Here is a 17,236-nt window from a genome sequence, read left to right on the forward strand (position 1 = left end):
ATGTTAGGCTAATTTGTGAATTGAAAATGGCCATGGATGTGAGGTTAATAGCATCAAGTGCTGTGTGAGAATGTATGGTTAAAATGTGTGACTTATAGTTTAAAATGCTTTGAGTGGTCAGTAAGACTAGGAAAACACATTACATTATATAATTATATACATAGGAACCTTTAATTAGCCAAAAATGTAATTCAGCATCATCATGTACAAATCAAATGTGGGATTTAAAAAGTTTCCAGTTTATCAAATTGCACTTACTGAGCATTTCTTAGCTTTGAAAATAATCTCTCATCTTCCTCTCCCGTGCTCTTTCTTAGATCATCCTCCATCTCTCAGTGTCGTACATCAACGTTTCCTTTTCTCTCCCTGGCAAATACACCTGCAGGCATTTAGCTAGCAGACGCATTTTATCACAAATGTTTGTCACAAAGTGTTGCTGAGAGCTAAATATACATATTAGTACATACTCATCCTGTTTGTCCAGCTGTTTGAAAAAAAGAAAGAAAACAACGCCAGGCTGCAGCATACGACAAATGAGCTAATTCGTCAGTAATACTTCATCAGCATTAATCTGCTTATCAGACTTCAATGCTCATTAATTGAAGGTGTGCCGGCCCACTTCAACCCCTGAGCTATAGATGAGGTTTAAACAATACAATTCAATGCAAGCTTGTGTTTAATGGAGACTTTGTAATGTTATGCTTGGGGAAGGGAAGGGACTCCTCTAATGATACAACAGGCATAAGGCAATTATAGAGTTAAGAGCCCAGATCTGCAAGAGCAGCTGTGATTGAGAACACAGTGTTCTGAGACATTCTTTGTTCTGATTTTCTGTACGATTCTTTTGTAGCCAAAAGTGTTTTTCTCTGCTAGATGGTTTTCTGAATCTCTAACATGGTGTGGGAGATTTATTTCTCACTTGCAAAAGAAAAGTGTACAGTGACTTCTAGTTGGAGTTTACAACTAGAAGTCACTGTACAATAGTTACAATAGCGTTACAATAGGTACAATAGTTACCAGCGACTTATTGACACATTGAAACATGTGGAAATGCAGTATGAGAGTTTGCACAATTCTATCAAGCTTGCAAGTCAATATTTGGTATTGCTGACTGACCGATAGTGACTGATCGTGTGTTATTGTATTTTTCTATCCAGGTATACTTTTCCTTCATTGGCATTGTGTTTGGAATCATTATTAAGCTGGAGAATCAAGCTGTTGCCGGTGAGACATTTCCCAGATGGTGGTACTGTTGTACTCCTCTCATGACCTCCTTCATATTGAAATTTTAATTAATCACTCCATTGGACATGTTGTCACAGATTTTCAGTACAGTTCTTGTGTAATTTGGCACACCTCAGCCTTTTCCCCCTGTTTCCATTCATTAAAAATTGCTTCTTGACAGACACCCTTTCTGATAAGGCTTCAGTGAACAGCAAACAGAATGGCCAGAGGTCAGGTCTAGGTGGATTGTTTCACCTTAATGACATTATTTTTATAATCTATCTATCTATCTATCTATCTATCTATCTATCTATCTATCTATCTATCTATCTATCTATCTATCTATCTATCTATCTATCTATCTATCTATCTATCTATCTATCTATCAAATGCACACAACTTCATACAACTAATGAAAGGAGAACAAATGATAAGTTTCAACGACAGTCTGAAAGTATCAAAGTACCTAAAGAAACAAATTAAAATCGGTTCTTTCCTAAGTTGGCTGTTACACAACACTGGTTTATCCCTTATTGCTTTTGCTTGCTTGAAAACAAAACTTTGACAGACCTTGAGAAAGCCTGGTGAAGTATTGCTCAAGAACCATTCCAAAAATACAAGAAACTCTGGCTCACTGGAAGAAAAATACGGAGAAATGATGGATGTTTTAATATTTTCGTATACAAAAATAATAATACAAAAATAATTTCATCATATACAGAAATAAAACCAAAAAACTATTTCTTCAATACTCAGCAACTCGATGGGGTGTTTAAGTTTATTTTGAAAAACACGAAAGCATGTGAACCGGAAGCTTTACCGGTTCTTCTTGTGCCATGCGGCTCCGTGTCAAAGATCCCGAGAAAACTAAGAGGACCACTAAGTATCACTGACGGCTTCTGCATCTTGACATCTATTTAACATTTACGACTATATAATAACCATGTAACGCTACAATGTAATTTTTAAAAAGTCAAATTACAATACAGAATTTGCAAATTCTGCTTAGTAAGACTGCTAATTTTCTGAGCAGAGTCGTTTGGTGACGGCAAGTTTCGTCCCTGGAATTTAGAGCAGAGAGGGCGCTCTCAACTTTTCATTTTCTCCTCCAATGACGCAACCTCTGTACTCTCCTCATCACCTCCCAGGATCGTTGATGAGCAATGCATCGATCATAGTGCAGACAATGAGGACAGGCGCTGCAAATGAGATAGATCAACGTTGAACGGTGGCCTGCTGGAGTAAATTAGCATGATGTTAGCTTTGGTTAGCAGCTCCCTGAATTAACGTATGTCTGACACATAGACTCCCAAGTTAACCTCACCTACAGAGTTTACCTCGAAGCTCTCCAGTAAGGTTTGTATTCTGAAATGACCGTACTCCGTCTATCTGTTCAGCTCTCAGAGTGAACCCACGCTGTAAGGTCATCAAAGCAGTAAGTTTCTTTTGATAATTTCAGCGTGTTGGATTTTATTGATGTTAACAACCTAAGTTATCTCTCATGCCTGTTGGACTTTTGGCTCTACCCGTGGCATACAGCATACATGTGTCATTTTGTTTTAAAGAAGCGGGGGAAAACAGATGTTTAATTTATGCCACAAAAATAACATTTACCAGCCTCTGCTGGTGACGTGTGAGCTGAGATAGGCCAATGACAGTAACGTTGGAGTCATGTTTCATCAGCTGGGGAAGGGTCACCACCGTGTCCTTAAAAGTGGGAATAGATAGTTTAGTAGCAGAGAGGGCAGCTGTGAACCACTCATTTAGTTATAAATGCGCTCTGAGGTTTTAGATTGGCACGCATCGAGACCACACAAGGCTTAAAAGACAGGACTGAACTTGCTTTTGGTAAACAGCAGGTAAAGTCTGCTTTTCCTCTCCACAGGATCCACTTTTTTGCGCTTTTCTTAATTCAAACGTAATGGTTTTGTTGAACAAGCACTATGTTTTAACTCTAACTCAAATGCAGAAGGGATGGCAGTGCTGTAAGAGAGCTGCAACCCAAGCAGGACACTTTTGGTGCCAGTGAACCATGGCAAACCAACCAAGCTAATCTAACCTTGACTTTTCTGGTCATTGATTCTAGTGGTCAATAATTTCCTTCGTGGATAATACTTATAGTCGTCAAGTTATAGAAGGAAATTAAATAAAGTTAGTAGGACAAGGTTGAAATGATTTGGATGTGTTCCAAGGACATGCCAGACAAAGGATGTTGAATATAGAGTAACCAAGCGGGAAGGAAAGAAGACCTTAGAGGAAACTCGTGGACGTAGTGAAGGAGGGATAAAGTACATGCGCACAGCGTGGAGAAGAAGATCATTTGGAGTTTAGAAAAGGAATGCCTATGTAGCACTGAAGTTTGCAGTTGTGCAATTATGGGCTTTGTTTTATTGCTTGATATCGTCTAACAGTCTACAGACAAACTGAATATTTCTTTCACTTTGCATTGTTTTATGTCCCAGGTGTAAAAGATGTTAAATCAATGCATAAATATTGTTAGCTGGCTTGGTAGAAGAGAGTACTGTTTGACTGTTTTGGCATCGAGTTTTTCAAATCACAGGTTCTTTATAACCACACACCACAGAAGGACTTTGAGAAGGATTTTACCTTTTAAACATACCGTCAGATATGCATCTTTATAGCTGTATAGGAGTTTTGGGTGGGAAAAAGTTTTATTTTACACCCCAAAGTGCAAAATCGGATCATTTGTGCCCTATTTTTAACATGCAAGCTCATAGAAAGGTCTACCAGCGTCTTCACATTTTATTTATTTTCACATTTTGAGCAGTTCTGGTTGAAATTACAACTAATTTAGTGTAGTAGTAATGAACCCAGGTGCTCTTTTCTCTCCGGGGGATCTAATCCACACATAATTACAGTGTGAGGGGAACAGGGGAACAATGAACTGATTATATTTTTTACTAAAACACACCATTTATAGGTTTCTATTTTTTCCCAGGTAGCTGAGAGGAGGGGAGACCTTTTCTGAACTACCATGGCTCCACATCCAGTAGTCCAGGCCATCATTGATCTCTCTGCAGGAGCCACAGGTAAATGCAGTAGCCTGTCACTTAAAACTCTTTCTACAGTAGCCAACATAAACGTGCACATGCACTCTTTAATGTCTATGAAGTAATCCTGTTGCTGTTTAGTGCTGACAAAACCTCACCACCTATGTCAGACTGAAGGATGTTTTGATGACTCCTATCTTTTTCTGGCTCATTTGTTTCAGTGTTTCTGTTTCTCGCCCGAGCCCGCTATGATACTAATCTCTTCTCGGCACATATTGGCTGGCTTTTGTCAAAAGTTTGCCTTTCCTGTAGTAACTCTCTATATGTGCCGATTCACATCTGTTATTTACTGTTTTTGTACTTTCGTCCTCGCCAGGGGGAGCTGCGTGCGTCTTCAGCGGGCAGCCTCTAGACACAGTAAAGGTCAAAATGCAGACCTTTCCTAAGCTGTACCGCGGTTTCATCCACTGCTTCATGTCTACCTACAAACAAGTGGGCCTGCGTGGGCTCTACCAGGGCACTAGTCCGGCGCTGATGGCCAATATCGCCGAGAACGCCGTGCTCTTCATGAGTTACGGCTTCTGTCAGCAGGTCATCCGCTTCACAGCCGGCCTGCACAGCGAGGCTGTGCTGAGGTAGCTGTTCTTTATGTTAGCACAAAGCCAGCCCTGAGTTTGTGTGTGTCTGATCTCTAACCGCCTGCTGGTCTTTCTGTCTTTGTTAGTGACGTGCAGAAAGCCTGTGCTGGCTCAGTAGCGTCCATCTTCTCATCGCTGGTGCTCTGCCCCACTGAGCTTGTCAAGTGCCGACTACAAGCCATGCATGAAATGGCATCATCAGGCAAGATTGCCAGTAGCCAGAAGTAAGTAAATAGCCTAACAGTAGGGCGGGTGTTTCTCAAGCGCAGTTTGTTAATGAGCAGTTGTTTTTAAATATTCATCTACTAAAAAGCTATTTTAGTGTCTCGTGTACTGAGCAACCGTTCCCTCTGCTCTGTCTGAAGCACTGTGTGGTCAGTGGTGAGATTCATCATAAGGAATGAGGGACCACTGGGCTTCTTCCAGGGTCTGACCACCACTATAGCCAGAGAGGTCCCCGGTTACTTCTGCTTCTTCGGTGCCTACGAACTCTGCCGCACAACTTTTGCAGACTACATGAAATGTGGCAAGGATGACATAGGTACTGCTGTAAATGTTTCCCTATGTTATTAAAAGGTGTTCTGGTAAAATGTGGATGTTAAATAAAGTGAAAAAAGAGTAGACACAAATTATATACTTTATTAACTTACATATGTTATTAAATGTTACTTCTTATAATATAATGTGCTTATATTTGACTTGTGAAGTGAAGAAAATTTTAATCCGGTCCACATCTGTGAACGAGATTTCTGCCTATGTCACCTTCGATATATTGACGGAAGTGATGAAGCTAACTACTACCCTCCTTTCAGTGTCATCAAACTACAAATATGTCTCTGTTAGGATATTTCTCTCAGTACATTTCCATTAGTACACCATGTAAACTGCATACCTGCTTGGTGCATACATGTTAAAGGTGTTGCAAGTCAAACAGAGTAGGCTGCATGCTCAGTTACAGCAGGTACAACATTTGACTGTGGCTGCTGGAATAACCTTTTCTTTTTCAGCTTTCTGTTGTACATTTGCTGGCATGCTTGGAAAAACGGTCCTGTTACATGACTCTGTTTCGATTGCTTCACATTTGAATCTATAATATTTTCATATACAGAGGAGTTAATGGTTGACTTAATGACTGCAACCTACCTAGGTCATGTGGCGGTATATTAAGCCCAAATCATCACCCCTCCTCCACCGTGCTTGACAGTTGTTATGACGTTGGTCGACTTTGGTCTCCTCCTATTGGTCCAGACGTAGTTCATTCAGATGCATTTTTGATAACCTATGATCTTTTTAGATAGAGCACGTTTTCTCCTGGCAGCCCTTCAAAGCAAGCGTTCTGTTTTTTTATTGTACTGTCAGGAACTTTAATATTTAATATGCTGTGTATTTTGGAGGTGTGGCTCCAATTGTGTTCAGCGGCGGTTTTGGAGGGGCGTGTCTGTGGTTGGTGGTCTACCCTATGGATTGCGTCAAATCTCGTATTCAAGTCATGTCTATGACGGGAAAACAGGCGGGCTTTTTCAAGACCTTCATGACCATCACTCGCACTGAAGGTAAGCAGATGAAGGGTTTTATAGTATTTTCTATAACATGTTTAGAAAAGCAGTCTTGGTGTAAAAGACTAAAGCTTTCAGCAGTTTCAGTTTTCACACTGTAAGCTCAGCTGTTTCTTGTGTTTAGGTGTGAGGGCGCTCTACTCTGGTCTTACCCCCACCATGATCCGCACCTTCCCTGCTAATGGAGCTCTGTTTCTGGGTTACGAGGCCAGCCGGAAGCTCATGATGAGGCAGTTTGACAGCTAAAACGGTCCACATCCTTAACACAAATGAAGAAACGGCGAACTGAAAGTGAAATATTATAGCCATATGACCTTATACGTGGGCTCTGAAAACTGCCACACTCCATCTCCTTTGAGACTGAAGCAACTCGCTTTTGACGCAGCGTTTGCATCACAGTATTACTCTGGTTCTTACATAGAAGAATTTTTAGTTTTAGTTTTTTTAATACTTCGGCCACTTTGTTAGGTACACCTGTTCTGCTGCTCATAAACCAGCCAATCGGATGATCTGATGTCGTCGTGTTGGTGTTGTTCCCAGATCATCATGAAAATGTTGTTCCAGGTTCAACATTGCAAGTGACCAATCACATTGTTGTGACGTTATTGTTTTGCGCGCCAAGCCATTCGTGCATTTATGAAATTCCAATGTTGCAAGGACAATATCAGTTCTGCTTACCGTTTATTAAAGGGTTAGGGTCAGGGTCCGTTGATCGGAGGACAGAGGCGGTTTCTCGCAGTTTAAGTACAGTTGTTTGTTTTACGGCGGTTTTTCCCGAAGTCGCAAAAGTATGACGTCACAACATTCTGATTGGTCACTTGCAATGTTGATCCTGGAACAACATTTAGTATGATGATCTGGGAACAACACCAACACGACGATATCAGATCGTGCCCAGCGAATCACATTCATAGTTCAAACTGCGCATCAGAAGACGCATGATTTTGGTAAGTGTGAACACGGCGTGGTTGTTGGAGTATTTCAGAAACTGCTGATCTGCTGGGATTTTACTAGCAGGAATTTGCAAGGTGTACCTAATAAAATGTCTAAGTATAGCACAGTATTGAGCAAACAGCCTCTTTACAAGGTACTGCCAGTTTTCTCTTCCGTTTATTTTACCTCTACCTCAACAAGGTTATCGTCACATGTAACGATTCTTTCACATGGGATCGGTTACCCAGTTAAAGAGGAGAGTTGTTGTGAAAGCCCCCTGTGGTCATACAAGCAACGCTCGGGGCTCTTATCCACTCCACCTGCACTACTTGAAGGCACAAATACATTCCTGTCTCGTCAAGTTGTGCAGAGACATGAATAAAACAGCTCCTTTAGGTTTTGAGATTATATTTAGGGCAAAACTTACTATGACTATGTTAAAGATAGTAAAGTGGCATATGCCATTTCATTAAATTTTATTAACTATTTTTAAATTTTATTAACTATTTTTAAATTTCATTAACTCATTATAGAATCATTGGCAGCTATGTGGACACCTTAATTTGGGATCTCACCTGGGTTTGTCTGTATGGGTAGTTCTGCTCATAAATTCTGCTGCTTTCAAAAGGAACATCGATATGTTTTAAATCATAGGCTGATTTTTCTTTGTCGTGGTTGCCTTACTGTACTCCACTCCGTGCTGTGATTCTTCAGTATGTTGAGACCCAGCATTAATCTTTTTTTTTCTTGTGTAACCTTTGCCTGATTATGTGCCATTTCCCATATTTTTCCCCTTTCAATGCTGAGTTTGCAGTTCAGAATTCTCAATCCTGTTCTCTTCAGTTTTATTCAGAAGTGTAGATATTTTATCCTGGAAATGCTAACAAAAGATGGTGAACTGTTTGTACATCAAACCTGATATTTATTGTACTAATGCAGCTTACATTAAAAGTAAGATTTATTTTATTTTCCTCTGACTGTAATTACTTTATTACTTTGACTGTAAAGCACAATTATTCAAACGTCACATACAACAAAATGCAGTACTGAAACTGTAGCTGCAGCGTTTTAAACCAGATTATCTAAAACTGGCCATCTAATTGGTGTAAATCATTTCTACTGTTAAATATTAAAACGCACAACAATAATTTTAAGTTTTCTGTTAATATATGAAGCATTAAATACATAAAAAGTTATTTTATTAAACAGTGCAACTTCAAAGAGAATGTTTTATGCAGATGCAGACATGAAGTTTATCGTCATTCATCCAGCAGGGGGCGCCCATCAACTGTCAAACTCTCAGTTTATGTGAATTAATGAATACATAAAAAAAATAACCACATAATAATCCAGAGAGGAGAGGTGAAGTCTGAATTGTCTCTACATAAATCTGAGAAGTAAATCATTTTTACCTTTTATAAATTTTTTAGGCGATCTGAGCTTCCTTATTGCAGGTTCCACACAGACAGCCGAAGAGCCCGTTGATCATCTGTATGGCACAGAGGATCACCTGCAGGCAGCTTGTGGCCAGCAGAGTGCCGAACAGTCCAAGGTTGAACTCCACAATGTTCTTAGGCTCTGTGCATAAGCTCCATAATGTCTTGTCCGTCAGGTAGTGGCTGTCACTGTGCAAGAGAGGAGAATTATAAATGACTAAGAGTTGAGAAACGTATGAAATGTGTCACGAGGAAGTCACTCCTGTGCTTTACCCTGTGAGTTCTTTAAAAGGCGTTGTCCAGACCAGTCCGGTTTTGCAGAGAGGCCCATTCTGCAAGCCAAGTACTGCAACAATTATACTGTACAGGCCTCCTGCAACACCCACTGCAGCAAATGCAATTGATAAGAACATCTGCAGAGAGAGTAAATGATAAAGGTCAAATGCAATCATGATACAGTTTAAAGACACATTTTTTTTTCCATCCTGTTGATAAATAAATGGGTAGTTGTAGGTGCTCACTAAGCATCTGGTGACATTTTTCTTTCAGTGTTTGCTTTTCCCATAAACTGTAGATTCATCAAGATTAACTACAAGCCAAACTAAACATACTAAAACAGGTCTGTTACTCCCTCCACAGAGTTTTTTGCTAGTGTTTATTTCACTCTGTATGTAAACATGATACCTTAAAAGGTTTGAAATGAATTCTGATAAAACCTAGCGTCAGGTCATGTTAGCAATCCATTAAAATTTGGCTTTAAGGTCTACAAGGTTGACTTAATGTTTTATTGGCTGAAAATTAGGGGAAACCTTTATAATTTAGAAACCACCTTTCTTACAATTGTGCTGTGTATTGTCAGCATATAGAAAATACAGTATAAAGATTTAAAATATTTCATGTTTGACCTCTGACCTCTCCTTCAGGTCACAGGTCACAGTGATAGTAATCGTATAAATACATAACAAGTTGAATACATGTCCATGTTCGTGAACGGAACAAAACTAGTGATCAAAAACGTTTTCAATTAATATTTATTGCTAAAAATTTTAATGAAATGAATGCTACACTTGTAATCTAACCAGATTAAAAATAATATAGTCAAAATTATCTAAAAAAAAAGCTTGTAACAAGGCAGATGACAAAGGCTTGGACTTTTCACTTGTTTTTAATGTGCAAAGAAAACAATATGAATATATAGAAAATACAATACTGTTTCCCTTAAATGTAAATATTACCCAGAGAACAAGCTAACTCAGGTGCTACTGGTTGGTGCTGTGTTAGGTCACCTTTTTAATTTCTGTAGCAGACTCACATTTCACAGTGTAATCGTAGCTTAACTTTAGAAACAACGGTTCATTAACAGGACTACTTTAAGTTTTGATTTTATTCAAATCTATTAATAAAATGTGTTAGTCTATTATAATATTAAAATCTCTCAACCAGTCGCAGAAGATGGCCACTCCTCCCTGAGCCTGGCTCTGCCGGAGGTTTCTTCCTGTTAAAAGGGAGTTTTTCCCTGTTGGGTTTTTCTGTGTGTTTGTTGTTGTAGGGTCTACCTTACAATATAAAGCGCCTTGAGGTGACTGTTGTTGTGATTTGGTGCTATATAAATAAAACTGAATTGAATTACATGGATCAGTCCATTCAGTGTCAAGACAGTAAGATCATCTAAAAAAGTAGCTCAGCTGAAACTGGACTTGTTCAAATATTAGAAAACTGGTCAGCCTCAGGATATTATGATATAACAATTTTGTCTTAATTCTCCACACGCGATGTGCGTCAAATATCACATCTCTATAAGTGTTTTAAATGTACAATCACTTTCATATTTACATTTTCTGAGAGCTTAGATGTCTATGACTTTACTCTGCAAATATATTTAAAGAGTGTGTTTATTAACACAAAGTATTATCAAAGAAAAGGCATTATGCATTTTGAAATATGATGTAGTTTCAATCAATATCTTTTATAATAAAAATAAATTTGGTCCAGTGTTCTGATTTTTCCTTTTTGTCTATTTACTCCATTTAACAATCCATTGAGATATTTGTAATATTGTTTTATTTCGTTTAGTTAATTTTGAAAAACAAAACAAACAAACAAAAAAACACAGGTAACATATCCTGTACCAAACCAGTGAGAACTTGCAGTTTTAATTTGTTTTCACAGTCTTAGCAATGACAAAAATAAAGAACATTTTTAATTTCATGAAGTGAAATTGTATCTTTTCACTTCAGCTATTTTCCATTTAAACAGGTTGTATATGGACAATTACTACTGGGTTTGGGGTTTGGTACCAAAAGTCTACATATAATAATCTTTAAATGAAATAAACATATTATGTTAAGTAAATATCTGCATATGCATAAGGGAGGCTGCAGGGAATTCAGAGACACAACTTGTTAAGATTTTCAGCGTTACAAATATAAAATGATAAAATATAATTTATAATAAGAGAAAAACAACATTGGGTGTAGATTATTATAAGTAAGGCAAAGCAACAGAAATGAAAAATGTCAACTTTTCTAACTTACATGGGTAACGAAACTTGAACAGAGATGATTCGGGTCATGGCTTTTTTAGGATACTTGTAATAAAATCATCAGTGATCATTGTAAAAAAAATAGGTAATTTGGGATTCATATAATTGTATTATGCGGTAGAGTGGGGTGAATAATGTAAGAGAATTATATGTCATGTGTATTTTTTTTTTTATATATATATACATACAGGGAGTGCAGAATTATTAGGCAAGTTGTATTTTTGAGGAATAATTTTATTATTGAACAACAACCATGTTCTCAATGAACCCAAAAAACTCATTAATATCAAAGCTGAATGTTTTTGGAAGTAGTTTTTAGTTTGTTTTCAGTTTTAGCTATTTTAGGGGGATATCTGTGTGTGCAGGTGACTATTACTGTGCATAATTATTAGGCAACTTAACAAAAAACAAATATATACCCATTTCTATTATTTATTTTTACCAGTGACACCAATAAAACATCTCCACATACACAAATATACATTTCTGACATTCAAAACCAAAACAAAAACAAATCAGCGACCAATATAGCCACCTTTCTTTGCAAGGACACTCAAAAGCCTGCCATCCATGGATTCTGTCAGTGTTTTGATCTGTTCACCATCAACATTGCGTGCAGCAGCAACCACAGCCTCCCAGACACTGTTCAGAGAGGTGTACTGTTTTCCCTCCTTGTAAATCTCACATTTGATGATGGACCACAGGTTCTCAATGGGGTTCAGATCAGGTGAACAAGGAGGCCATGTCATTAGTTTTTCTTCTTTTATACCCTTTCTTGCCAGCCACGCTGTGGAGTACTTGGACGCGTGTGATGGAGCATTGTCCTGCATGAAAATCATGTTTTTCTTGAAGGATGCAGACTTCTTCCTGTACCACTGCTTGAAGAAGGTGTCTTCCAGAAACTGGCAGTAGGACTGGGAGTTGAGCTTGACTCCATCCTCAACCCGAAAAGGCCCCACAAGCTCATCTTTGATGATACCAGCCCAAACCAGTACTCCACCTCCACCTTGCTGGCATCTGAGTCGGACTGGAGCTCTCTGCCCTTTACCAATCCAGCCACGGGCCCATCCATCTGGCCCATCAAGACTCACTCTCGTTTCATCAGTCCATAAAACCTTAGAAAAATCAGTCTTGAGATATTTCTTGGCCCAGTCTTGACGTTTCAGCTTGTGTGTCTTGTTCAGTGGTGGTCGTCTTTCAGCCTTTCTTACCTTGGCCATGTCTCTGAGTATTGCACACCTTGTGCTTTTGGGCACTCCAGTGATGTTGCAGCTCTGAAATATGGCCAAACTGGTGGCAAGTGGCATCTTGGCAGCTGCACGCTTGACTTTTCTCAGTTCATGGGCAGTTATTTTGCGCCTTGGTTTTTCCACACGCTTCTTGCGACCCTGTTGACTATTTTGAATGAAACGCCTGATTGTTCGATGATCACGCATCAGAAGCTTTGCAATTTTGAGACTGCTGCATCCCTCTGCAAGATATCTCACTATTTTTGACTTTTCTGTGCCTGTCAAGTCCTTCTTTTGACCCATTTTGCCAAAGGAAAGGAAGTTGCCTAATAATTATGCACACCTGATATAGGGTGTTGATGTCATTAGACCACACCCCTTCTCATTACAGAGATGCACATCACCTAATATGCTTAATTGGTAGTAGGCTTTCGAGCCTATACAGCTTGGAGTAAGACAACATGCATGAAGAGGATGATGTGGACAAAATACTCATTTGCCTAATAATTCTGCACTCCCTGTATATGTTTCTATCTATCCATACCTACGTATATACACATACGCACATATACACATTTTCAATAACCCCATTAACACCTCAAGGATACACAACCTACAAATATATATATATACCCATACCAACATACCCGTGCACCCGCACACACATGAAAATATTAGACGAGAACACCCTATCAAATCTCTACCTTTTCCCTGTACCCTGTAAAAACCATATCCTTAAACCGCTTTTTAAACTGCGCCATGCTTGGACATTGCTTCATATCTTTACTTAGTCTGTTCCACAGCTTCACTCCACACACAGAGATGCAAAAACTTTTTAATGTTGTACGGATACGAGGATGTTTTAAATTTAATTCCCCCCTCAAATTGTATCCCCGTTCCCTTTTAGAAAACATTTTTAGAATATTGTCAGGAAGCAGGTTATTTATTGCTTTATATATAATTTGTGCAGTGAGAAAATGAACCAGATCTGGGAATTTTAGAATTTTTGATTTTAAGAATAGTCTTATTAATGAGCAATAATAAATATTCAAAAGAGAAAACAGAGGCATCTTAAAATGAACTGCTCATTTTCCATTTTAGAAATTGCAACATTTTTAATAATTTAAATAAATAAAATTTCAAAAAATTAAACCTTCCCATAGTATTCACATGTAATTTTTTTTAAAGAAATTTGTAAAGAAAAACATTTCTTAATGCAAAAATAATTAAATGATCTCAAGTATAGTAAAGTAAAATAAAATAAAGGTATACTTACAATTTAAACCAGGCCATAAAGTAAAATGACCTATAATGTGTCTTCTTGAAAGGCTTTCAAAGGCAAAAAAAGGTCTGACAGTGTTGTATCGCCTGATGAAGTAGATTTTGTGTGTGTGTGTTCATGTGTATTTATTTTTGTGCCTTTCCTTTTTTTAATCTGAGTGTTTAAGTGAATGAGTGAGTTTGTGTCTGTACGCCTTTAAAGGAGCGTGTGGTAGTTGTTCTGAACAAAAGTGAGCATGTCAGCATTGTGAAGTTTGCCCTGTGGGTTCATGAAAAATTTTGTGCTGCTTAAAATAAGATGTTATGATGGTGTAGATGTTAATAATTAATGTTAATAATAATTAAATATCCAACCTAACAGCCCTACATCAAGTTGTATTGACCCAGTAGAGGTTTTATGGCGATTACAAAAAAAAAAGCGCTCCTGTTTTGGATGCTAGAAACATGTTTTTATGATCGAGTTTTTCAAATTACTCATTGCTGCAGCCGTATAGCATTGACCCATTTTTATTCAAAATACATTATTTTAGTCACAATGACTCAAACTGTACCAAATCCCAGGAATGATCCACATAAGTTGCAGTAAGAGTGGGAGTCCAAACACTTTTCCTGACATTTACAGGATTCAAATCTCCTTTCAGTCGAGACGTGTGTGTATATGCATATTGATGCTTTACATTTAATGTGTTAATCATTAAACTTAATCAAGCCTGTCTAACCTGAAGCATCTTACTGTGCTCATGTCTGACTCACCCCACAGCGATTTCCATAGCAACCCTCTTTACCAGTTAAATGAATGTACAGTGCTGGTAGCAACACCTGTAGAAGGACAAAGGAGGTGATAGGACATAATATTCAGTCTGTCGTTAGTGGAATAAAAGACTCTGTAAACATGTAAACATGAGCCTTCATTCATGTTTTAAGAAACAGTTCGCACCAATGAATTCTGACTTTTGCACCCTGCTCAGTTTAGATGATTCTCATGCGAGTGTCAAACACACTGAAACAAATCTTTAAACACTAAACTAATTCTCAGAAAACGCATGGATTCAATTTAGATATGCGCACAGTTTTAGACTGTATATGTAAGTGTATATTTTTTTCTGAGACTCCAAATTTTCATAAAAGAAATCAGCTCTATCCTTTAGTAAAACACTGAAAAACAGATGACCACTCACCAGTATGCCCCCTCCAATGAGTCCCCCCATGTATTTCACCTCCTCGGTAATATGTCCGTCTTTGTCATAGGTGACGTCCCCATCAGGGAAGAACAGCACGATGTTACAGATGATAGATATGACTACTAGTGGGTACAGAGTAATAGCAATGCAGCGGGAACATTTTCCAGTGCACATGTCTGCAGATGGAGAAAGTTACTAACTTGGTGGCAAAGTTTGCGCTCAGATGCTAATCGCCCTTTATAGAAAGAGGCTCCACTCCAAAGTGACTGGGGATTCATACTGGGAAGATAAATTGATAAGTGGGAGGGAGGTTAGGGTGTGGGAGGTGTGGTGACAGGGCAATAGCAAAGGAAAAAAGGGTCTGGGACAGGCTGCGGAGGTGTGTCTGACTCATGCTTGCTCTGTTCGACAGTTGGAGTCGGCATGATAAGATAACCCCAAATTTCTGTTAATTTCTGTTGGTCACCTTAGTGACACATGGTGGTACTAATGATGCCACAACTAACGAGCTGAGTGATCACACCTCCAAGACTGTTTTAGGATTAAATACAACTGTGTTTCTTGTATGTTGTTGGAATGTAAAACAGCCAAGATTATTAGTGTCAGAGAGAAATTTAAAACCAGTGTAAGACATCCTGGGGATATGCTGTATTGTATGATCAAAGCACAGCTGGACTTTGCTTTGCTGCTGCTATAGCAACACACAAAGTGGAAGAAAGATCAATATGTCACTGGCACGGTCACTTTGTGCTTGGTTAAACACTCATCAAACATTCTGGCGAGCTGAAATATAAAATGAAAGAGAATAAGAAGAGCGCCTCCTGCCCAAAAAGAATCCTCCAAACAACACATAGAGTGAATCAGGCTACTTAACCCTCGTAAAAGTTGTAATTATAAGCTCTGGAGTTACCTCCCTCACCTGAAGAACAGTAATGTTTGTGTGTCCTAGATTGCATTTTGACTGATTATTCTTTTTAGAAGCAGAAGAGAAGCATCAGAAATACATAAAATCATATTAATGCACAATATATTGGTATGTGAAGTGATGAAGTCCCCATCTGTAAACAGGATTTCTCCCTGTGTTACTTTTGATGACTTATCATAAAAAAACTAATGAAGACAACGACTACACTGCTTTACAATGTCATCAAACTATAGATGTGTCTCGGTTTGGATGTTTCTGTCAGTAAATTTCAATTAGTACACCAGGTACACTGCATACCTGCTAAGAAAACTAAGCATTCCCTAGTTTTTTACAGGAATCTGAAAAACTGTTATTTTCCAAATGACTTTATCAGTCTCTCACAATATTATTGTAAAGAGGAGCCACTCTTCTTTAGCTTATTGATGTTTACAGGCATTTATTTATGCACAACTCTTTTTTTAAGGCTAATAACTTTTCCAACACCTCAATTCTTTTTCTTTTTTGCTGGCATGCTTGGAATAATAGCCCTGTTGCATGACTCGGTTTCAGCCGAGCGTTAGCGGGCAGACAGATGGCCTCACGTTTGACTCTAGAATACTTTGGTATACAGAGGACGACCGTGGCTCAGGGAAGCGCATCTGTAACCGGAAGGTTGCCGGTTCGATCCCTGGGCTCTCTGTCCTGGTCGTTGTGTCCTTGGGCAAGACACTTTACCCTACCGCCTACTGGTGTTGGCCAGAGGGGCCGATGGCGCGATATGGCAGCCTCGCTTCTGTCAGTCTGCCCCAGGGCAGCTGTGGCTACAACTTTCTAGCCACAGCTAGCCCAGTGTGTGAATGTGAGAGTGAATGAATAGTGGCATTGTAAAGCGCTTTGGGTGCCTTGAAAAGCGCTGTATAAATCCAATCCATTATTATTAGTTAATGGCCGACTTGATAATCGCAAGGTGCCAAAGTCCATGTGGCAGTAAAAAAAAAATCATCACCCCTCCTCCACTGTTAGTCACAGTTGGCAGAGGTATTTGTGTTGATACGTTGTGTTTGCCATCCATCCATTTTCTGTCACTTATCTGGGTTTTGGTCTCTGGGGCAGCAGTTTCAGCAGAGAAGTCCAGGCTTCCCTCACCACAGCCACCTCCTCTCAACCAGGGGGACACAGATCAGTACAGCATTCTCCTCACTGTAAACGCCGCCCCGATCCATCTGTCATTCTTGCGTTCACTTGTGAACAACACCCTGGGATTCCTAACTCCTCCACTTGGGCCAGTAGCTGGTCCCTAT

At 38.9% G+C, this 17,236-nt stretch overlaps 2 protein-coding genes across 3 annotated transcripts; one reads left to right on the forward strand and one right to left on the reverse strand.

The window, feature by feature from the left end:
* The first annotated feature begins 2,248 nt into the window (after positions 1–2,248).
* slc25a15b (solute carrier family 25 member 15b) lies at positions 2,249–8,328 on the forward strand. Of its 2 annotated transcripts, none has more exons than XM_084942056.1 (7): positions 2,249–2,659; positions 4,184–4,274; positions 4,612–4,870; positions 4,960–5,097; positions 5,239–5,414; positions 6,268–6,426; positions 6,554–8,328. In XM_084942056.1, the coding sequence occupies exons 2-7, from the start codon at positions 4,220–4,222 to the stop codon at positions 6,673–6,675; spliced, it is 909 nt and encodes a 302-aa protein (XP_084798182.1). In that variant the 5' UTR covers positions 2,249–2,659; positions 4,184–4,219; the 3' UTR covers positions 6,676–8,328. The 2 variants fall into 2 exon arrangements, with proteins under 2 accessions (XP_084798182.1, XP_084798183.1); XM_084942057.1 differs by having other exon boundaries at positions 2,250–2,580.
* Positions 8,329–8,395: 67 nt separating this feature from the next.
* Positions 8,396–15,309, reverse strand: LOC146378906 (transmembrane 4 L6 family member 4-like). Its single transcript, XM_084942058.1, has 4 exons — positions 15,029–15,309; positions 14,604–14,669; positions 9,072–9,211; positions 8,396–8,987 (listed from the first exon to the last, which is right to left on the reverse strand). Exons 1-4 carry the CDS (start codon positions 15,203–15,205, stop codon positions 8,789–8,791), a joined length of 582 nt encoding a protein of 193 aa, XP_084798184.1. The 5' UTR covers positions 15,206–15,309; the 3' UTR covers positions 8,396–8,788.
* Positions 15,310–17,236: the final 1,927 nt, after the last annotated feature.

The sequence above is a fragment of the Perissodus microlepis genome, chromosome 10 (genome assembly GCF_051167445.1).
Source record: "Perissodus microlepis isolate ML-2025 ecotype Zambia chromosome 10, ASM5116744v1, whole genome shotgun sequence".
NCBI lineage: Eukaryota > Metazoa > Chordata > Actinopteri > Cichliformes > Cichlidae > Perissodus > Perissodus microlepis.

Coding starts and splice junctions, on each gene's coding strand:
- slc25a15b (XM_084942056.1), top strand. CDS start 4,220: ATGGCTCCACATCCAGTAGTCCAGGCCATCATTGATCTCTCTGCAGGA. Junction 5,415..6,267: donor ATGTGGCAAGGATGACATAG/GTACTGCTGTAA, acceptor TGTATTTTGGAG/GTGTGGCTCCAATTGTGTTC. Junction 6,427..6,553: donor GACCATCACTCGCACTGAAG/GTAAGCAGATGA, acceptor TCTTGTGTTTAG/GTGTGAGGGCGCTCTACTCT.
- LOC146378906 (XM_084942058.1), bottom strand. CDS start 15,205: ATGTGCACTGGAAAATGTTCCCGCTGCATTGCTATTACTCTGTACCCA. Junction 14,670..15,028: donor TCATTGGAGGGGGCATACTG/GTGAGTGGTCAT, acceptor GTCCTTCTACAG/GTGTTGCTACCAGCACTGTA. Junction 8,988..9,071: donor CCTTTTAAAGAACTCACAGG/GTAAAGCACAGG, acceptor TCTCTTGCACAG/TGACAGCCACTACCTGACGG.